The following is a 23044-nucleotide window of genomic DNA, read 5'->3' as shown; positions in this document are numbered from 1 at the left end:
TAAAGTCTGTGTCACGGAGGCCTTATTGTTCTGTTAGAGGTTGGGGTTTGGTGTGTGTGTGGGGGGGGGGGTAAAGGTGTAGCCCTTATTCTGTTGAGATGTAGATAAGACTGTAGCTATATAGGTACACAATGTGAACAATTGCTCTCACACATGTATACTGACCAGGGAGGCTATTTCTGAATCCGACAGCCTCACCACATGCTCTAAAAGGGTCGAGGCTGATCTTGTCGAAAGCAGAAGTGAGAAGTTTCAGGAAAATGAAAAAAAAAATGGACTTGATACGGAAAGTTCTCAAAGGCACCTTTATCTCTCTCTCTACTTTCTGGTTAATGGCTCTTGCGTTATGTGTTTATCAGTAATATTTAATAACTGTGGTTGCAATTCAGCCTTCAGCTTGACGGCTCACAGTGTCCAGAATAAATGTATGAAGAAAACACTTGCGTAAACAGCACAGTGAGAAAATACATAATTTCTCCTTAGCTGCTGGTGATTAGCTTGCTGTATTTACAGATGGGGGTTTGCACTATCCTCTGTCGGATTCACGGGGCCCACACAGGTGAATCCTGGAGGTAAAGGCTGTGGCAGTCTGCAGGGATGTTGCTAACTATTGCATCAGATGCACAGCGTGAGCTACCTCTTGGGGATCTCAATCTGCGTGTGATTGTGCGTGCATAGCTCTGTGTGTTTATGTCTGTGTGCGGATATGTTTGTCAGTGTACGTGTGAGAGAGAAACAGAGTTGTTGTCCACACTTCCACAGATGATCTGTGCTAATAAATTGTCACTATATTATTTTTAGGAGTACATTGTGTCACATCCCAAAAATAGTCAATAATTCAGCTCATGCAGTGATTCAGTTATTACCTCTAAATATATCTATTGAGCTGACAGCATGTCTGTTTTCCATTAGTGTCTTAGCTTTGCTTTTCTGAGCATTTTATTTCTCTTTTATTCCCTTTTACCTCTGTCACTGCTTTCTCTTTAATTAGCGTTACACAGGGACAGCTAATAAAAATACATGATAAAGCTAAAGTAGACTGAACTCAGACAGAAAGACTGTATATGATGTTTTAATCCTGGTTAATTTGTGTGTTTTTAAATAATCTTATATGCACAGTGGGTGAACACAATAACAGCAACCACTGTACAATATAATACAGTCTAATACAAATGTTTATTGAGGCTGTCATAGAGTTGTTGATTGATACATTATAGCTTGTTGTTAGATGTTTCTGTAATTTTGTCCAACCCATAGGCCTGCATTTACAGAGGTAGACAAAATTACAATTATAGTTTCAGTTCACAGCCTCAGTTAGGGTTCAGTTCAATAACCAAATTAAACTGGAATGCATTTTCAACGATCTAATCATAGCAACAGCAGAACATAGCCATGATGTATAGGAGAGGCAACTCTCACTAAATCATATACTGATGATACTCAGACACTACACATATATGTATATGACATCCAATTAACCTGTAGGGACTCAGTAAATTGCCAAAGGACACTTCAGCAGACAGCCTGGCAATATACTTGAACCTTCCTACTTCGGTTGAAAGATGGTCTATTCTACCAGAAGGCCACTCTGACATGCAGAGCCCTGTTAATAAATAACACTGCTTTTATTTTTTTATTTTTTTGATAACAATACAACAATAAATTATTGATCCAGTGATCCATTATCGAAAAGCACATAATGTGCACCAAGTTTAAAATTACTTGTCCTTTCAGATCATGGTTGATCATTTGAAAAATTACATGCAAAAATTTGTTTTGTAACCATGCTGCAATTAACAGCTTTAAAATTCCACTAAAAGGTGTAATTCCTCTAATTTCACACATGCTAAGAACATACAGAGTGCAGCTTATAGAACCCTGAATAGTGTTTATACATAGTTTAGTATTGCATAGTTTTACTTTGAAAAAGTAAAGTAGACATTACTTTGTATCAGTGGGTCAAAAAATAGAAAAAAAAAAGGTTAGGAGTCACTGTAAGTTCCTTCAGGCCTTTTTTCTGTGGCTACCCAAGTTCATATACATTAAGCATATTAGCCAGCGATCATACCGCATGACTTCATTGTCTCATCTAGATCTAAACACTATACAGTCTCATTTTATCGATTAGACACCATGTTTGAGACAGAGAAAGGACAAAGAATGACTCATCACAACAAGTGGTAATAGCCCCAGAGAGAGTGTATCAGTAGAGTATTTTGGTCTTACCACAATCTTTAGTCATTATGTATTAATTTTATTTAAGAAATGTCAAAACGTTATCAGGAAATCAGCAATGATGCCAGTGTGACAAAAGCTGTTTTCCTCAGAGGATCCATTAAAATGAATAATGGTCCAATCTTATTTTGTAATATTTTCTTTGCACGTTCATACTTTTTCATGTAATATCATATAACTGTGATGCTTTGGATGTTGTTTTGCAGACTTGTCCACACCTTATATCTTCAGTTTTTTTTTTTTTTTTTAAACAAAAAATATGCAAATTGTACATCACAAGACTCCACTTTCCACTTCCCACTGTCACCTCCCCACCCCTCCTGTGATGAAATTCTACATAAAATCAAAATTACTTTAAAGAAAACAGCTGCTTTGGGACACAATCTCATCAAAAAGCTTTTGCTGTCTGTTCTGTAACACGGATCTTTTCCCCCAGCAGCCCCTTGACATGAGTGTATGCAGGGTAACTTGTGCTGTGATCTCGCTGACAGCCCTGAGTGACTGCTGGTGCGTTTGAAAGGCGGGTGGGAGGTGGGGGGAGTGTGTCCAATGGCACGGCCGAGGAGGCGGTGTATGGTGACAGAGAGAGGCGGGTTGCAGCAGCCAGCTGTTGGAAAGCAGCGCTCCTGAACCATCCGCTACTACTGCACCAGGTGAATATCTTCAACATCACCAACCCGAGACAAGACTTCTGCTCACTAAGACACATCTGTGCGTGCGTGTGTTTATGCGTGTGTGTGTGTGTGTGTTTTTTTTCTTTTTAATCCGCGACTTTTCCTGTTTGATTGGTCTCGATCAAGTGGGTGAAACTCGGAGGCAAACAGAAGAGAAGACCGAGAGCAGGTGAGATCAGATGTTGTGTTTTCTGTGTTTTGAAGCGTTTACTTTTTTTTTTTTTTTTTTTTTTAGAATCCCTGTTGTTCAGGATTATGATGTTGTCTGTGTGCCAAGATTTTGTGACACAGCAGTGAGTGAAATACCTGTTGCTGTGTTATTGACAGCAGCCTATAGATGAGGCTATATTAGACAGGGATGCTTGGCAACTCGGGGACAGACGGGCTATTCTTAAACGGTCTATTTTGAATGACGTCAGCAATTTATTAGGTCTAATTATCCGCAAACATTTTTTTTAAGCTATGTATTTTTACAGTTTTTATATTTAGCTTGCTGTGCAAATGAATCCGCGTCCTTTGGATACAGACACATCCCATGACTGTTTGAACCCATTCACTACAGGCTGGGTTCATCTTCCTCTCCCCCTTCAACCTGTTGCCTTTTTCAATCCTTTTGTCTTCTCGGTCTCATTCAAAATATGCACTGGTAACTCTCATGTTTTAGGGAGTGTGAGATAATTAGCTAATTTAATTTCCTTATATTATATTTTCATTCCGAAGAGCAGTCAGTTGTCATTAAGGTGTGTCTCATCTTCACACACAAACAGCTTAAATAGAGTCCTGAAAAGTTTTTTTTTACTCTGTTCATGGAAAGATCAAATGTTCAGCTTGTGCCTTCATGTACTATTGCTATTCTGGCTCTATCAAAAATATCAAGGCAATTCAATTATCTCCTGTTAAAATTAGACAAATATTTCCTCACCATTACTCTGCGAAGGCCCAGTGAGTGAACTGTCTGACCCTGAAGGTGACACACAGAGAGCACATGTTTGTTTATTGTGGTATACTAATGCTTTAATATATAGAAAGAAAATGCCTTGGGTTTTCTCTCCTTCAAATGCCTTTCAGTTTTGATTTGAACTGGTAAGACAGGACCATTGCCATTTCAAAGATACATTTTTTTGGCCCATCACCCTTTTTAACTTTTGGTTTGGGAGGATTTATGTTTTGGTTCATGCAAAGTTTCGTAGCAGTCTTCTATTTTTGGAGACAGTTTGGGGCCTGGTTTCACATTTTACCATCTCAACACGGGTCTTTGATGTGACTAACAGAGACTAGAGACTAAAATGACTGAAACAGCGAAAACAAGGCTGTGCACCACCTCTGTTAGGTGTCATCCACAGCACTGCAGTATATCAGTGTAATACAGAAGTCATACAGCTTCTCTATTTGTCTTCTTGCATACTGTAATTGACAAACACAACTGAGCTTCAAGACAATAGTGCAGAAACATTCTTAGATAGTGTTAACTAAACGGATTATTGTTGCAGTATTTTACATTTGTTATCACTTATGGAAACTGAAACACTAACTTCAGACTTTCATTAATCTGGCTGTTATATTTAGCTACATTTGACAACCAATACTGCCAATGGACCTGTGTGACAGTGAAAATATGATTAGGTGTTGTAGGAATCTTTTTTGCTACCTCAGAGTGAGCCATCTTTAGCTAATATTCTTACACGTGTTTACCATGTTTTTGAGACATTATCAACCCACCGTGCTCTGAATGACTCATGGAAAGAAAACCAACGAAGCAGAACCCTCAATACTCTAGAAATGCCCTACTTATTTTCCCCTTCTCATTCATGCATACAGTTCACTGCGGCAAGAAAAACATCCAGTGTGCAATACAATGAGTATCATCACAACTGATCAAAGCTGTTAAAATCATCTTGTCTGTTGACGCACGCGCTTTTGGATTTCTGTGCATGTGCATTGTTGTCCCAGTGAGGTCCCCAGTGATCAGTCAGAAGCTCCCAGGGTATGTCCGAGAGCAGGGCTACTGTGTGCCTGCTGTGCGTCTCTGCTCAGTTTTTTCCACTGTCTCGCCTCTGGGAAAGCGTCTGACAAAGGTGCTGTCTTTCCCTATAGAACCTCAGCACCCAGGGGCAAGTGTGTGAGTGTGCAACTCTCGCACTATTACAGGACACACAGCGATTCCGTTTTACATTTTGCGACTATAGTTCTGCATGAGGAGGTGAGAAAAATAAAAGGCCTGCTATTTCATTTAATTCCCATCTTTTTTCAGTGATGAGAGTTGACCTTAGAAATGAAAGGTCACAGACTTTAAGGTGTGTGTGCTGCTTTTGCTAATTCTGGTGCATTCACAGACCTCAAACGGCAGTTGTCGTACGGGAAAACATCCAGAATTAGCTGATGTGAGAGTCACAGCCAGGCTTTTCCTGCCTGTCTTGGCCTTTAGGCCCTCAGCAAACCTAATAAACCACATACAGTTCTATAGCTAAGTCCACGCCGTTTGGCTGGAGGTATAGCTATATTTACCCAGCTAGTCATGTGGCGGTGATAGTCGTCGTTTGGTTATATCTGAGAGGAGAGGAACTTTCTATAAAACACTTAGATAAAGATCTTTCTGCCCTGTTTAGAGCATATGTCCCACTTCCCTCTCTTCTCACCATTAACATGTCTTGATATGAGGTTAAATTGTCTCACTTCTGGTAAAAAAAAACGGAACAGCGGGACCCGAGTTCCATTCTTTGTGGTGGTTGTTAGTTAGACGGACCAATACTGGTTTTTCTGGTCCTTTTCTTAAAAGCAAGAGCTATTTGTCCGCAGTGTGCCCCATTTTACTGTAGAGGCAATGGCAAAACAAGTTCATCTGCAGCTGTCAGGGTTGAGGTGTGTCTTGTCTCTGCAGTATATTCAGCACAGTGGATATCACAGGACTTTATAAGGTAATAAAAAGGGCAAAGAGGTGGATTCCTCCAGAAATGCCCCACATGCCTGTGTGCCAAGCTTACATTGAGGGACAGCGGGCACTTTAGGGGTCGTGGGAACACAGGCGCCATATCCGCTCAGGCACCATCAGGAGAGACAGGGAACTAAATATAGAGATGTCCAATACATGTCCAGTATTAAGGGGAAAAACCAGTGAAAACTCCTCTGGGCTTTGGAGAAGCACTATATGGTCAGGTCAGTGGAGTCAGACCACCACTTTATGGAGTCGTTTGACTGATAGTGGAATGTAAAATGGCGATAACTCACACATAGAGCAAATTTTATTTATGCGTTTGAATTATGCCACGTTTCAACCGCAGGAACTTTCCCCCAGGGATTAGGAACCTTTGGAGGAACTTGCGTTTCCACCACAGGGACCAGGGTTTCTGCAGACATCATTTATTATTTTACCCCCCAAAAAGTCCCTGCTTGGGGGGGGTAGTGCTTTCCAAAAGTACAGGAACTTTGGGGGTGGGGCTTGCAATGCTAAACATTTCTGATTGGTTGAGTACTCACAGACGTTTATTTCAGCCTCCATTTTTAAAAATCTGCAGCAGCAAACCCGTTTGTTTTTTGTTCATTGTGCCTTGACACATCAGTCTGAGCCACACTTCCACCCAAAGTGTCAGAAATTTTAGTCCCAGGAACTGTTCCTTCAGCCCAATGTTGTCTGTTGTCTTTCATAAGACCTCGGAAGGTTAAGCAAATTAGTCAGCTGACAAAATTTTACACGTCATTTTTGCGTGCAGATTGTGCATGGGCGTCGTCGGTCCTTCTGTCATGTAAAATGAGCACAATGAACAAATGAAAGAGAAGAAAGCATATGACAAATGGACTGATGTCCAGTCCTCATTGTTATATAGTTGCGTGCAAAAATGTTGTGTAAAAACAGACATCGCTTTTTATACAACAGGACAAGACTAATATGCCTCATCTTCGCAGGTCTTTAGACCACAGTGGAAATGCAGACAACAACGGGCTGAAGGAACCTTTTAGTTCCTTTGAAAAGTATGAAAATAAACTTTGGGTGGAAACGCGGCTATAGTGTTTTATGTTTTTTTTGCTGCATGGTTGTCTCCCATAATGCAAAGAGTGAAAATAATCCCCTGATTTCACATGTGCCCAGCTCTATACGGTCCTGCAGGGGTAGCGTAAGCACAGGGGTTTTTCTAGACCGAGGGAAACAGAAAAACATGGACATTCTCAAGCCAACCACAATCCATCCATGCCTTTGCCTTCTGCCCCTCAAAATCTTGCTTTTTTCTGACCTGGCTGTGCATGAGAGAGGAGTGGGTGGCTTTTAGCTTCACCCATCTTTCAAAAACACACTGTTTTCCTTCTACTGTTTGGTTTTAGCTATTGCCTGATGAACCTTTAAAAGGAGCTATCGACTGTATTTTTAACCCTGTCTCTTGGGGCTGTGCGGTGCAGTCGAGCACTGTGCTGCTGGCCCCGGGGTAACCCAGACTGTGGGGGTGTCAGACTGTGCGGACTGCAGGCCCGGCAAGGGCCGCTCTAACTTTAGACTGCATCGCCTCATGGTGGTAAAAATAAACACCCTGCCCTAACCAAGGGGGAAGGGACTTGAGTCACCTAAACCAAATGGGGGACATTTTCCCACCAGAATTACATGAATGTGGAAAGAAGTATTACTGAATATTTGTACTGTTGTTATTGTAAAATGTAGATGTACAAGAATAAACCACTATGGCTTATGTGTACAAATGTGACGTTTACCCTCAAGATACATTTTTCACAAAACTTTTATTTTCCTTGAACTAGAGAATAAAATAAATATATTTGCGTTTAATATTACATTAATTTGCTGAAGGTCTGTGCAGCATTATGAATGCATATAACATATTGTATTCTGTTAATATAACGTTTTATTTTCTTTTACAGGTATAAAAGTGTCAGACAACTGAAAAAATGGGAAGAAAGAAAATACAAATTTCTCGTATTCTGGACCAGAGGAATAGACAGGTGGGTCAATGTCCAATATTTATATATATAATATTTATATGCATTAAGAATTAAATGTAGAGTGTACAATGTACATTTGCCTCAGTGATATTTACGGTACATACACATTCTTACCTCATGTTTTGCACAAAGAGAGTGTAGGACAATTGTCACACATTAAATAGTCATAGCAGAGAGTGTGACAGCAATGTGAAAGTTGTACTGATTTGGATATAAAAATACGTTTTGTGCATTATGCGGCAGGGAGGTCGCTCCTGAGGCTAATGTGTGTAGGCATGATTTCTGAATGCTGCAAGACTGTGGAGGAAATAACAAATGATATCTAGAAGAGACAGTAGTGGGATCATAGTTAGATTTTACAATAATTGTAGCATGCATGCTTCTTTTTCTCACTTGCATTTTGAGGCCCGAGCTGGAGCCAAATGACTCGACTGATACGATGACCAACTGTTGTAAATTTAACAAAATTTGAAAGATCTAACAGTGACAGTGATATTTGGTTCCGTACCGACAGGACAGTAATGGCACTGAACAAAGTGCATATTTTAAAAGAGCGGCAAGGAAGGGGGAAATGATTAAAGAAAAAAAGTAGTTTTTTCACTTTGATGGATGATGAATGTGATGATGCAGGTTATAAATACATTTTACGCTTGACGTCAACTTACAGTCAAAACATTTACATACATTCTTTTGAGTACTGCCATGTGAGAAAGATTTTCACTTCAAGCTCGTAACCTATTAATATGTTGATCACTATGTATGAAACAACGCATCAAATACACACAAGGAATCAGTGTGGACAAGAATAAAAATGTAATAAACTGTGCTCTGACTGCTGGCAAATACGATTTGTTTCTCATATCTGATCTTTAGGACTGAGTGTTTTTTTGGTGATAAGTTTTGTTTTTGTTTTGTTCTTATCTGAATTGACGGTCTGAAGATAGACAGCGTTGTATGCTGTGCGGATTGTAAAGCCTTCTGAGACAAACTTGTGATTTTTGGCTATATAAATACACAAAATACACTGTCAACACTGTTATTTGCAAGTGATCCTGTGTTACGCTTTTCCATGAAAACAGGTGTTTTTTTTAGCAGCATTATACATATATTTTTTAAACAGCAGAAATCCATAATCTGATAATAAAAAAAGTTTGTATATTAGGCTGATTATGTAGCAACTGATCCAAATTGGTCAAAATGCTTTTCTTCTGCTGCAAGTTATTTCCATCATTTATTCCTGCAGAAATATTAAAGTTCATATCAACATTTTTTTATTTAAAAATGTAAATTTTAAACTTAAGATATATATATTTTTCTAAATCATCAGTAATTAGTTGAAGCTAAAGCGAAGATAAAACAAACCTCTGTGTGTTTTTTGTGCCATAGGTGACTTTCACCAAGCGTAAGTTTGGTCTGATGAAGAAAGCCTATGAGCTGAGCGTGCTGTGTGACTGTGAGATCGCCCTCATCATTTTCAACAGCACCAACCGTCTGTTCCAGTACGCCAGCACAGACATGGACAAAGTGCTGCTCAAGTACACAGAATACAGCGAGCCACACGAGAGTCGCACCAACACAGACATACTGGAGGTACTGTACAAGCTGCTATTAAAGGAAATGATAGTAAAGCATGATTTGGTCAGTTATTTTAGAGCAAGAAGCATTTTCAACTTTTCCAAAAAAATTATAGTGTTCATGTATCATTCTTGATTTTGTAAATCTTCATGCTACCATTGTGGGTAATTTTCCATGTGCACTTTCTGTTCTGTATAAGACTCTGCGTAGGAAGGGCCTCGGTCTCGACGCGTCAGAGCTCGACAGTGAGGAGAGCATGCAGGTGGCTGCAGACAAATATCCTCTCAGTGAGGGCATGGATCTCTCTGTGGCTCGCCAGCGCTTCTATGTCAGTCCACACACTTCTGCTATTGCACATAACCACACACGCTCACACACACGCGACCTCTGACCTTATGTGAATTCTTCTAACTGTTATTATTGTAATAAAATGACACAGCTCAAAATGTCCAAGGACAAAATAACAATATTCTTTTCACAAATTTTACATTTTCATTGACTGTTTTTGGATTTTAATTCTTATGCTGTTATCACACATTACCCTTCAGGCTCCATCACTCCTCTCACCAGAGGCCCAGTTCCTGGTGTCTGCAGGCTGTGAGAACAGCTTCCCCAACTCATCCGGATCCAGCATGGTGCCTCACAGAGCTCCGGGCTTTAAATCTCTAAGTACCAGACCCGGCTCTGCCAGCCCTGCTGCACCACATGCACACACTGCATTCATGTCTCCACACTCAGGTGAGCAGAACTGGTCCTTCTGCATGAAACATTACCAGAATCATTGTAACCACAAAGTGATTTGCAGGACAATTTGTGACTATTTTCACAAGAGTATGTCAATTCAAGGTGACTATGTGGAATAATTGCAGCCTCAAATGGCATCAATATTTTTCAATGTACTTTTGTACAATGTGGTTCTTACTATGAGAAAATGATATCTGCCATATAAATTAAAAGTCTCCACTGACTAAATCTGTCAATTTACAAGTTGGCAACGTGTCACAAAATACCACCACAAATGTTTGAAATATTGAGCAGTGAACAGTAGTAGATGTGAAACATTTAGCATGACAATCAAATTAAATGGTCTTCTAGGGTCTTGGTAAATGGCTGCTGCAAAATTCACATGTGTGCTGTCAACCTTCTGTGCAGCTGGCTGTGAACTCACAGGAAGTGTGTGTGTGTACGTGCGCGTGTGTGCGCACTAATCCACACATGCACTCGGCCTGTTTTGTGAAACTGGCCCTCCACCAGTGTAACAGCGACTGTAACCAGTTCTGTGGTTTCTGTACAGAATGTATCACACCTGCCACTCATGTCAACCTCTTTTACAGTATTCAACTATTTGGTATGATGTCATTAACAGTGAATATTTTAAATGTGTTATTACTGTTTTTCTAATAGTTGACAGTGATCAGTTCGAAATGGATTCTGTCCGGTAAATCGATAAACGTTAGCTTCCCACTGGCCCAATAAGAACAGATACTACTTCAAAGGTCAAACTAAAAGAAGAAGTTCGTTTTTATCGCACTTGTAGACATAAAGAGAGGGAGGTGAAGAATGTATCACAGAGAATAAATTATTCCTCTCTGTGAGTGAAACAAGTTCACATCTCTTTTCACTTCCTGCTGCTTTTTGTCGCTGTGTAGGTATCGGCTACTCCGTGTTCTCCCATGGCAGCCTGAATCGAGCTCTGGACATGAAAAGCCCTCCTCCTCTGAACTTGGGTGGTGAGAACCTGCGGGGAGATGCTGCTAATCAGGGCATGGGGGCCACACGTGCTAACCACAGCTCTGCTGTAAGTAGAGCTGTTACTATCCAGTGTGATCTACACTAAAAGATGTTAGTGAATCTAACACATAATGTACATGTACTGATGTGCCAGTAGATCTTAATTGTCTAGCAAACATAGACAAGCAGTTTCACTGTCACTTTTATCTCTCACAGATACAATATTCATGATTTATGCGCCATGCATGCAATGACGTAAATCTATCACTTCAAACTTGAGATTTACACTTATTTACCGCTATTTCTCTTTCCCTATTTATTAGAGGGGTGTCTTGTATCAGGGCCTGCACAGCAGCAGCTCCATGGTAGCCATGGGCAAGGCAGGGCTGCTGGGTCACAGTTTGGGTCACAGCTACGGCCTCCCCTCTCCTGGAGCCTCTGGTATGTCTGCTGTGTATCATCTATTCTGTGGTAAATTAGGGTGAATAGAATTGAATAGGAGTGCTACATTAAATATACAGAGCAAGGCAGATGAAAAGGTACTTTAAAGGAATAGTTCGACATTTTGGGATATTTGCTTTGTTTGCATAAACAAGTTGTTGTTTTACCGGGGGCTTGGTGCAGGGCTGTCAACCTCACAGTGCTGTCAAGATTACAGGAAGTTACTCCAACAAATTGTCCTGCACATAACAGTTTAAACAGATCAAAATGTTAATTAGTGAGTTTTAGAGCCAGACTAGAGTGTTTCCTGGCTGCTGGCTGTACAGTAGCTCCATGCTAACAGACATGAGAGTGGTATCAATCTTCTCATCTAACACTTAGCAAGAATGCATGTAAGTCTCAAAATGCCAAACTATCCTCTTATAGTGAAGATAATGTATCCTATCACTCATTGATTCTGTGTTTTTTAAATCCTGTCTTTGTGGTCTTTTTTTCATCTATTGATTTACATCCACATATTTTCTTTGTTTCCAGAGTACAGCCAACCTGGATTTTATCACTCTGTTAGTCTACAACGAGGAGCAGTGAACCCCTGGCAGCCTGCACAGCCGCCTCAGGAGCCCCATGGGCCTCATATAAGCCCAGCGTAAGGATATTAATGCATAATATGGCACTCCTGTGAGGACAAAATATGGAATCATGGCAGAAAGTTGAATCCGCTCATTGTTCTTTGTTTCAGCAATGTTTTTCTTGTTCACTCTTGCTGTGCAGCATTTCAGTCAATCAGATCTTTATCAGGTGCAAAACAGCACTAACAACTGTCAAAAATATACAAAAGAAAGAAAGAAAAGAGAACTGAAAAAAGGGAAAAATAAAAATAATAAGAAAATAGAGAATACAATAAAACTAATTTAGGAATGAAATGGAACATAAACTCACACCTTCCATATGTTCTTGCATTACGTCGGCTTCCTCTACTGGTTTTATTTCACGTATTGTTGTTTATATTAGGCAACAGAAGTATTCTTGTTGTAACTGAATTTAACTGTATCTTATTGTCATCAAGCTGCACTTAAGACATAAATGCAGAATTGATGATGTTCAAACTCAGACATTTCTTTTGTCTTTCCTCTTGTGCTTTCTAGGATGTCCAGTGGAGGGTGCTCCTTCCCCTCCCAGTCTTGCTCCTCAACCTCTCCACATCTGCCCTCCCTCAACCTCACCATCAAATCGGAGCGTAGCTCTCCTGAGCACATGTCCTCACCCACCTCCCCTCCTCTACACCACCTCAGGCAGCATTCTCCAATGAGCAACCCTGAGTCTGCTCGCCATACCCCTCCGGAAGCCCGTCCAACCAATGAGACGAAGGAGTTTCCCAAATCTGGCTACCCACAAGATGAAGAGGAAGGGGGGCAGCAGCCGCTCAGGCAGTTAGAGATAAGTGATGGGTGGCAGAGATAGCTGGCTGCTGCAGTCTAACACCATCTCCCATTCAATCAGCTATCTTCCATCAAAACCAGTCCTCTCTTACACACACACACGCACACACACACACACACACACACACACACACTCACACACTCAGATAAAACATAGAAGATAGCGAGCTGGGGTCGATTTGTCCCTATCATCCCAGAGAGGAATGCCTCTCTTTGTCTCCTCACACAGAGCTGGTCTCTCCTGGGCGATGGAGAATTTTCTCTGCATCACTTGATTGATCCCACGAGGAGACAGATGCATACAGACATTTGCTTTTTGTTTGGTTAGGTTTAGTTTTTCTGTGTGGAGCTAATGTGAGTCAGAAATACAGTTTGAAATGAGTTGGTTTTGTTCTGTGACTTTGTTGAAGTTAGCTACAGCAGCACATTGGGACCAGCTGAATTTCTCCAAAACATGGTCTACTCACACAAAACCAGTTAGACGCAAACCGTCACTGGAGCCTTGGCCTTTTTTGAAATACACTAGGACATTTTTTAAAGGATAAGTTCACAAGTCTGTCTTATAACTATACTCACTATGCCCAAGTGTACATTGAAATAATTTTGGCCGCTATAATTTCTCCTCCTCAATTCACCTATTAAGAGCCTTCAGCAGTCTGAATAAGTCAAATCAAGTTGGTATCTTTATCAATTTAGGGGGAATTCAGGGATAGTCAAGACTAGTTTATTTGTAGAAGACAATCTCATACAGAAAGCAAGTAAAAGTGCTTTACTGAGTAACATAAAGAGGTAGTTTTGCACTAAAAACACTGTAACTTTGTAAGATGTCCGGAAAAAACATATTTTAAGACAGACTTAAAGTGAATTTATCCTTTAAAATTTTGGGCATCAGTTTCTCTCAGGGACTTGGTTGATGGTTTCTTTAGGAAGTTTAAAAATGGCTTCTTTCTGTGTTTGTTTGTAAGACTTTAACTATGGATATGCTTTAGTTGTATTCTCCTCTAAATAATGCTGGTTTCATCTTTTTACTTTTCTCCATCTGTACCAAAGTTATGGCAGTCTACTTCAACTGAAGACCAAAGTGTTTAAATATTGTTCCTATGTATTGCAATCAAATACTGCAACATCCAAAGATGTCTATATTGGGTCTAATTTGATTTAAGTAATATAAAATGGCATCAGTTATTTTTCTGAAGGGCTTCATTTAGTAACTTCATATTGTAGATGTCACTGAGCTTTACTGCCATCACTGTCATCATCATCTTATGATATTTTGAAATATACGAGACACTGAAAAGTCTAAATGTTTGAAGGATATTTCGTAAAAACCCATCACATTACAGTTTTACTATGGAGAAATGTTTGGTTTTCATTATATCTGTAAATGTTCTTTGCACTGTATGTTTTGTGCACTGGACTTCTGTGTGTTTTAGTTTTGCATATTCAACTTTTGTTTTGCCAATTACAAAATATACTTTGAATGAATTTCCACTTATTGTCCACAAGGGGTCATCTTATGCCACAAACTGTGGATTTTAGATTTGAATCTGAAAATGCAGAGCAGGGAAGACCAGCCTAAACTATTGGTGATTAATTATCTACTGAATCTCTGTTAAAGGACACAGGTTGAGTGGTTCACCCTCTTCAAGTTCAAGTGCTGCTGTGGTCTTTTTCATTTTTTAATGAAGTTTGTGGATTAATATCAGCATGATAAACCAAATTGTCAGTATTCTGATGTTTTGGGTTGAGTTTTTATATGTTTGCTGAATGCTTCATTAACAGAACAGACATTTTTGTGATTCCTTTTAAATAAAAGCAGTTTGATTTGTACGTTTGCCTTGGCCTCCTTTTTCTTATTCTACAAAGGACACTTAGTTTATTATCTTTCTTTTGAGAGAAAATGTGATTCTTTTGCCACTGTTTTTCATGTACATTCAGTGTAAAGACAGGTAAAATACCATCTGCTGTGTGGCTATGAGGCTTTCATGTGTCCATTTATTTAGTCTTATTCACCTCTGTTTCATCTTTTGAACACACACTCTCTCATTATCATGTCTGGCCCCTGTCAGGCAGCTCACCACGCAGCCACCAAACGAGAGGAACAAGAATGGACCACTTGAAAGCCTGGAGACCTTTATGTCTCAAAAAAAAAATACATTCGGTGCAAAAAGGCTTATTTCCACAGCTGGTTGTCGTACAGTAACTATGCCAGAACATTTTCTTACCCGACCACTATGGAGCATTTCATCTAAAATCAGAGTCAAGGCCCGGTCCATCTTTGTCGTCTCTGCTCCCTAAATGAAAAGAGACTCTCAACTGGGGTCATGTCTGGTCTGCTCCCCTGAGACCAGGCTGGCCCAGTCTGTAGGGCATGTCTGGGTCCTGCACACTTACACACACACAGATCCTGGTTTCTATAGCAACCACAGCCAGCCATGGCTGCCTGACTTGGCCCGCTGCAGTCCACAGATCAGACTGAGGGGGCCTGAGGGCCTCCAGCACAGATGCACATAATTAATGTGATTATATAGATATGTCAGCCTTGTCACCTTTCAGTTCATTAGGCCGGACGCTCTCACAGACCTGTCACAGGCCTTAGAGAGGAGGACCGCAGCTCCACTGGTCATGCTGGGTGAGGATGCAGCGTACAAAAGCTCAAATTGTACTCCTCAATCATGTTATCTAACAATAAACAGAAACATTTTCCCTGGAAAGTGTCCCCATCCCAAAGCTAAATCACCCCTGCGTATGGGACGTCAGGATTGTTATCCCGTAACCTCCCAAATTTCTTCACTTTTGCTGAGGCTTTGTGATTGTTGATATCCTCCACTGAAGCATGTCCCAGTGCACGACAGCGAGGTGGCTGTCCCTCGCCATATTGGGGAACCTTTGTGGCTTTTGATTGGATGTGGAAGTCAAATGATATCACCAATAAATCACGTCAACTTTCAGACAAAGAGCCTCTTCAGTCTCGCTGTGGTGAAAGGTCACATTCCTTAACTTGTTAAATGAGTGCAACTGTTTTGATATCATAAAGCTTGTGAATTATGTTTCAATGTTGTCTGCTGACAAATGGAGAGAATTTGGAAGATTTGACGAGAATATGAGAACAGTTCCTGTGGCCGAGTTGAGCATCCACAAACAATATTTCTTCCCAGACTCTTGAGGGGCATCAGGTTCATAGTAATTATCAGTGATTAAAGAATGATCTTCTCAGGAGGTTGGGGTCAGAGATCAGGACCCAGCACAGCGGCGAGACACTCCATTGTCATGCATGATGTCTTTTGTCAATTGGAGCACCGATTTTTTAAAGGAAATGTTTTATCACCAGTATCTCCCACGCTCCTTGAGGGAAAGCAGAATTAAGTGGGAACATCAAACTGACATTGAGACTGAGAATAATAAAATGTTTTATTGAGCCACACAAACAAAAAACATTCAGGTTACAGCCAAAGGTTTGCACACCATGCATTCGAAAAATCTCAGAAAGCAACATTTTCATATGAACTTCACAGTATAATGATTTCAGAGCATTCAATTCAAATACACTATTTAAAAAAAAAAGCACACTTAAAATCTAAAATTTGCCACAAACAGAATATAAAAATGTACAGAACTGCAGCATCTGTATCATTTCTAAGTAACAAGTTATTAAAGGCAATGTATCATAAATAAATAAATAAATAAAATCCACTGATGCCAAACTGATTCTAAGTAGGCTTTGATTAATCTTACATGTACATGACTGATTGGCTACAAAAACAGCAAAAATACTAAAAGCTGACGTAACTAATTAAGAAATTTACTGCAACTGAAAATGTTGCCCGTAAGTAGTGTTTGAAAAGAAAAAAGGAAAAACAAAAACGTGTTTGGAGTGTTAATTTGATCTAATCAACTGATTATATTCATTCTAAATACACATGGTCAGAGAAAAGGGGATTTTAAAATGGACTCAAAATCCCTGAGCTCCCAGGCACTTAGGAATTCTGAAGGAAAAAGCTCTTCAGTTCTTGGCTAACACACAGCCACAACCAGTTTTCATTCACCTTCAACTGTGTTTAAAACAATAGGATGGATCTGAGCTCTTCTACTTATTAGCAATCAAAACATTACAGCAGAAAAAGATATAAGAAGATTTAGCACTCTTGAATCGGTTCCTTAGGGGGGACAGAGTCCCTCACAAAAATAAAACGTCTTATCTACACAGGGATTAAGCACTAATACTTCCCCTGGTATCAATTAAACATCTTATATGCAGCATTTAACAATGTTCTATTAAGAAGAACAATCCAGGTAACACTGGCATAGGTACATCTGAAAAGTTGCAGAAAAAAGTCCAGCTGAAGTAGCTGGAAGATGATCAGAGGCCTGTATTAACAGGTCAGCGGGATATCTTTGGGCTTAACTCTTGTTTTCCAGTATCACAAAGCTGGCCCACTTATAACGGAACTGATCAGAACGGTTATTATGGGATTTTTAAAAAAAAAAAGTGAATGTGGATAGCCTATTTCACAAGCATGGACCAGTTAAGCATTTGGTACCATGTTTGTTTCAATATGCTACATCAGTGTTTCTCAAACTTTTTATACTGTGTGCAACCTCATATTAGGCTCTCCAAACACCAGCATTATGACCGACATTAAAATACAGTAGTGTCGCAGTTCACGCAGGAGGCAGGTTTATTTCTAATAAAAGGATTATTTATTGTTGACTGCTCTTGAACCTTGAATGAAACCAGGTCAAGAACCAGAGCTAATTTGGTGGAAAGGGGTTACTTCTGGTTCACACTTTTATTTACAATACTTCCTGTTTGGAGCCACAAGTTCCAGTTAAAAAAAAAAAAATAGTTTGAGAACCAGTGTGCTATGTCATTAATAACAAGCCTCCTCCACATGGGGCTCGCCTGCTGTTGTGAAAAAGGAATCGCAGGTGAGAAATCCAAAATGTGGGCAAATTTATAAAAAACTGCTGAGAAAGTCAACAGAAGGGAAGAGGAACGGAAAGAGGCGGGACGGGGGAAGATGGTGTGTGCAAAGTACTGCAAAGAGAGAGAGACAGAGGTGTGTGTGTGTGTGTGTGTTTGGGGGAAAGAGAACTGAAGGGAAAAGCAAGGTGAGCAGATTAAAGCAGGTTGTGAGTAAACACTAGCAAAACGCTTGCTTTTCATCCCTGTCTCATCAACCCCTTCAGATCCCATATTTTTCTCAAATGAACTTCAGACTGGAGTTACCCAACCAAATATTTGTGGGTCATTGTTACTGAAGCACCAGAGCCCAAAAAATGGTAATCAGGACAGCCCTATTAGTAGGAATTTATTTCTTTTCTTCTTCTGCTTTAGCATCAGGAGGGGGTTTTTCACCTCACTGAATATCACCTTTTGCTACCAATAACCAAATTTCCCTGTGGGTATCACTGTGTTATATTAAGTACCTTTGATGTTGCATTTAATTAAAAACTCTGCCTCTTTCACGTGAATGCACCCGTAGTTGGATCAGTAAACCCTGGACTAATTGAGCCAGTTGATAACCAGCTTTGTGATACCAGTAATTAAGGATTAGACCTAGTGAAGCCAGGTAACCCAAAGAGAGCCAGCATAAGTTGAACTTGCTTTGTGATACAGGCCCCAGTTCTCTCTGTACATTTGTGTTATTGATACCAGTAGCCTGCTGGTCACAAAAAAGTCCTAATGGCAACAAGGTAGCCGATATTGCAACAGACAACGCCCATCACCCGTCTACTTTACAAACCTTTATCAAAACTTCTGTTGCTGCCAAAAGCAAGGTGCATTCTGTCTGTAGATATGTGTTTTAATGAAATGTCCTCTTTGCTGTCTGCAGCTCTCCTTTGTAACAGCATGAGGGCTGGGGTTGCATTGCAATCAGAACAGTATGTCTTCCTCAGTTAGTTCTGCATAAGGTACTGGTGGAAGTAGATGCCAAAAAGAGAGCTGATGACCTGGCAGGCAGCCACCCACCACGTGAGGAAAGCAAATAAACCTCGGAAGAAAAGTGGAGTGAGGACAGACCGCAGTGCTGTGAAGGCCTCTGAGAGGCGTGCTACTGTGGCCTGGATGTCCTCCTCCATATCCTCCATCCCCTCTTCATCCTCATCGAGACCAGTGGGCAGCACAGGTGCTGCTGTGGGCATCACCAGTGCTGGTGTCACTCCGGGGGTCTCCTCTGCACCGGTCCTCCAGGAGAAGTCGCCTACAGAGATCAGTAGGGATCAGTCAATATTTAGATTTCACCACTGAACGTTGAAGAAAGAGTAAGAAAGTAGACCTTTGAAAGAAACTAAAGCTTGTAATGTTGTAATGACACTAAAACATAACTACGGATGTTTCTAATATTTAACTGCGCTGCACCAGAATAGTCTACATCTTGGGAAATGTGTTCAATGTGTTTACATTTTCAATGTTTGGGACAAAGTGTGTATTCTTCTGAATGCAGTGGTCGGATGATGGTGGGATTTTACTTACCTAATGCTTTGAGTGCCAGTGTGGAGAACAGGATGAGAAAAACAGGAACCAGGTACTGGAGAGTAACTACAGTCAGGTAGCAAAAGATACGAGTGACCTGAAAAACAGCACATTTATTCTCAGTTTAAACATGCAGTTAGGGAATCTTCACCTTTTTTTTTTATTGCACAGTAAAGCTTTTTTTAAAGTCTTTAAACTCTTTCAAAGTTTTAGATTCATAGGATCTGAGCTAATATTCAAACCTTCATTATTCAAACATCTGACCTTCCTTTGAATATCAATCGCAGCGATGCGTCCCGCCTCCTTCTTCATCTGCTCCACCCACTTCTGAGACAGATTGAGGTAGGCCTGCATGTGGTAACGAGTTAGTGCTAGCCGCAGCAGACACAACGCCACGATGATCCACAGGCGCATGCTGTCAAATGCTGCACTGGAAACTCTGTAAGTTGGGAATTGTAAGAGGATAAGAAAAAGTCAGGGCTGGCCAAATGCCCACTGTGTCCCATTTGGAGGACATCTTGCATCAGTGGCCACTGTTACTGTCTCGAAAGAAACTAAAAGACTGGTTGTAGTGGATACAATAAGTAAATACGTATGTGCACTCACATTGTGACAGAAGTCTTCCCCATAGGTGCATTGGCCAGGAAGTCCCTTGCAATGGGTTTCACCCACAGAATCAACACAATGACTGGAGACAAGAAACCCATGTGCAGCAGAATCCTGCAGGAAACATTAAAAGACGTTTGAGAGAGCTAAATACTGCTAGTGTAATGTTTTAATAAGGAGGACATTGCTTGTTGCAGTGTTAAAAGTATCAGTTCTTACTGGATGAGTGGGCGGTCTGAGTTCATCTGTACAGCATCTAGATGAGTCTGAGCCAGTCGTAGGCCGGGGAAGGCCAGGAGAGACCCAATGTAAGCACAGATGGCAGCCAGACCGAGCTTCACTGTCAGCTTGGTCACTGGGATTCTGAAGAAAGTTATAACAACAATCAAAAGGTTATTCTGTGTGTAGCACAGATATTTGTCAAGTCTGTTACTGCCACATTCAACACAACACAACTTCTTCCTTAAAATAAAATAGTATCTATTAAGTAATCTTCTTTAGGGACGGATACTTACGACCAGTCGGCATAGCCCTGCTGTCTGGCAAAGATTTCCAAGTTGTCAAAGAGGCTGGAAAAGGCAGACTCCAAACCGAACTCCAGGTAGTCCTCTCTGACCACCAGCACCAGCATGGCCACGAGCAGAGACAGGAAGCCAAAGGCAAGGCACACTGAGCGCTCACCGCCCTCCTCTGAGCGGAAGTAGTGGCTCATCAGAGTCTGAAGGGTCTTTCTGCAGGTTGCAGGTTAAATGCAAACAACCAAGAGGAAAAAGTAGCATTCATCCAGTCCAAGACTATACATATATCTTTGGGAGGCTACTTTATCTTTATTTAATCAACTAGTATTAACGTATCAAAAGTCTTTTAATATAACATTTACTACTAGCATACATCCTAATAATAACATGTTATACTTATACAACGGTGACTAGATGCTTCATGATGTTTGTTAATTCATCATGCAAAAAGTTAAAGACTGCAGCAGTAGGGAAAGATTATTACGTTCTGTAGAATCAATCAGTATTGATGTTTAAAGACTTATCTGTTATGACATGAAGTTTGACTTTAAAGTTGAAAGATACAGACTGAAAAGTACAGTCAGGACACACCAGATGGCTCCAATGTTGACCTCTTTTCTGGCATCTACAACATTGTAGTAACACTCAGTGAACAGGAAGACACCGGTTGCATATACTGCAAAATCTACCAGCCACTGGTATTCCAGGAAGAACCGCAGGACTGAAATAAGAAACAAGAAAAAAACAACAACCCATTAGTTAGCTGAGATTGAGAGATGGTACTTTTTTTTTTTTTTTTTAAACATATGGTGATTCAACAGCTGAGCTTGAGCAGTGTTTGTATTGCACAATGTCATTGTGGTGTAGATAAAGGACTGTTTGCTTTACCAAGAGCATCAATGGCATTTACTGGAGCTTTCTCCAGGTGAAGGTCGATGTCTTTGGGCACAGTGAGAGGCTTGCTCTCCCCATTCTGTCTCCTGGAAATCAAACAAGAAAGGCTCAAGACCACGTTAAGAAAAACAAACAAATATATCTTCTGTTACTGAGTTTTACGAGAAGAAAAACAGAGAGACAAAGAACAGCTTATCTGGAGTAGCCACTTGTTTTGCTCATAAGCACTGGCAACAAACTGTAAAACTCTCAGAGTGCAAAGATCTCTGAATTAGATTTGTTTCCAGGCAGTTTCTTCCTCTGGGCAGCATTACTTTAATATGACTCTTTTCTACACACCCTCCCCCAACTCCCACCTGTCTCTCCTGCTCTGTTTGGGCATCTGTTTCCCGGCCAGTGCACACAGCTCTCCTTCTGACGGGTGTTTGAACCGGAACAAACTGGAAGGAAAGACAGGCATGTGTATGTAAACAGTCCACAGCACATAATGGCAATAATGTATCAGCTGATTGTAAGGGTGATAATACCTGCCGTTACAGAGGAGCCAGCGTGCAAATGAGCAATGTGGAGCCATCCTCTGCATAATGCTGGCAGCCAGCAAGCTGACCACCAGCTGAATTCCCATCAGCGCCTGTCAGAGAAAACACACACATGTTTAAGTATGTGATCCAACTCTGAACCTCCCATCTTGTACATGAAAACAGTATTATGTGTCAATAGGTAATGCATCAGAGATGGTCAGAGAGCAGGAATGCCTTGTCTACAACTGTGACAGTCAGTCAAGACAGTAGCTCATGTTGACTCGACGTGTAAGACCCAAGAAAGCGAGAAGAACAGTTTTTGTTAGACCAAAGGGTAAATTAGTTCACATATCACAGACTGCAGTGGAAGCTAAACCGCACAACATGCTAAGAAGCTAACAACAGCAACGTTAAACAGAGGATGTGTTGAAAGCCCTGCAAAATGAATGAAAGTTAGCAAATGGCTATCGTGCTAAATTTAGCTAAACTTCACCACCTGTCAGTGGTGCTGCAAGCGGTAGCAAGCTAGCTAGCTAGCCTTAGCCACACTAGCCCTCATAGTCACCAATACAAGCTAAATGAGCTCGCAAGCGAATTTTACAGCTCTTTGATAAGACTGGTAACTACATGTAGAGTATGAATGTTCTGGAAAGGGAATTAAATTACCATCTCTTCTCTCTAACGATGTAATTAAATCCCGAGGAGCTGCCGGAGGAAAGTCCTGACAGCTGAACCAACTGACATGTGAAACTGCTCAATGTCCCGGATGTACTAGTGTGGTCGCGCTGCCTTCAGGTGCTCCTCGAAAACTCTGTAAATTCAAAGCCTATTTTTTTTAAACAGCCGCTGATGCGACTGCTTGCGAATGGATGGGAAGTGAACTACATTAGCATTACTGAGGTACTGTACTTATTTTTAAAAACTGGCATTTTACTTGGTTTTAGATTTACATACATACATTTATTCGACTGTATTTATATATTTATTATAT

General features: G+C 40.6%; 2 protein-coding genes across 2 annotated transcripts; one reads left to right on the top strand and one right to left on the bottom strand.

Moving 5' to 3' along the window:
• The first annotated feature begins 2779 nt into the window (after positions 1-2779).
• mef2b (myocyte enhancer factor 2b) lies at positions 2780-14866 on the top strand. The gene is made up of 10 exons (XM_051376450.1): positions 2780-2888; positions 3036-3078; positions 7770-7850; positions 9237-9440; positions 9625-9753; positions 9974-10163; positions 11075-11223; positions 11480-11597; positions 12132-12243; positions 12743-14866. Exons 3-10 carry the CDS (start codon positions 7797-7799, stop codon positions 13056-13058), a joined length of 1272 nt encoding a protein of 423 aa, XP_051232410.1. The 5' UTR covers positions 2780-2888; positions 3036-3078; positions 7770-7796; the 3' UTR covers positions 13059-14866.
• A 1567-nt stretch (positions 14867-16433) lies between these two features.
• tmem161a (transmembrane protein 161A) lies at positions 16434-22835 on the bottom strand. Its single transcript, XM_051377058.1, has 11 exons — positions 22720-22835; positions 22060-22163; positions 21889-21972; positions 21527-21618; positions 21203-21359; positions 20636-20851; positions 20340-20483; positions 20121-20234; positions 19779-19953; positions 19515-19611; positions 16434-19242 (listed from the first exon to the last, which is right to left on the bottom strand). Exons 1-11 carry the CDS (start codon positions 22720-22722, stop codon positions 18938-18940), a joined length of 1491 nt encoding a protein of 496 aa, XP_051233018.1. The 5' UTR covers positions 22723-22835; the 3' UTR covers positions 16434-18937.
• Positions 22836-23044: the final 209 nt, after the last annotated feature.

The sequence above is a fragment of the Dicentrarchus labrax genome, unplaced genomic scaffold (genome assembly GCF_905237075.1).
Source record: "Dicentrarchus labrax unplaced genomic scaffold, dlabrax2021, whole genome shotgun sequence".
Lineage (NCBI taxonomy): Eukaryota > Metazoa > Chordata > Actinopteri > Moronidae > Dicentrarchus > Dicentrarchus labrax.
The sequence above is the reverse complement of the archived record's forward strand: the minus strand, read 5'-3'. Positions and strand labels throughout refer to the sequence as shown.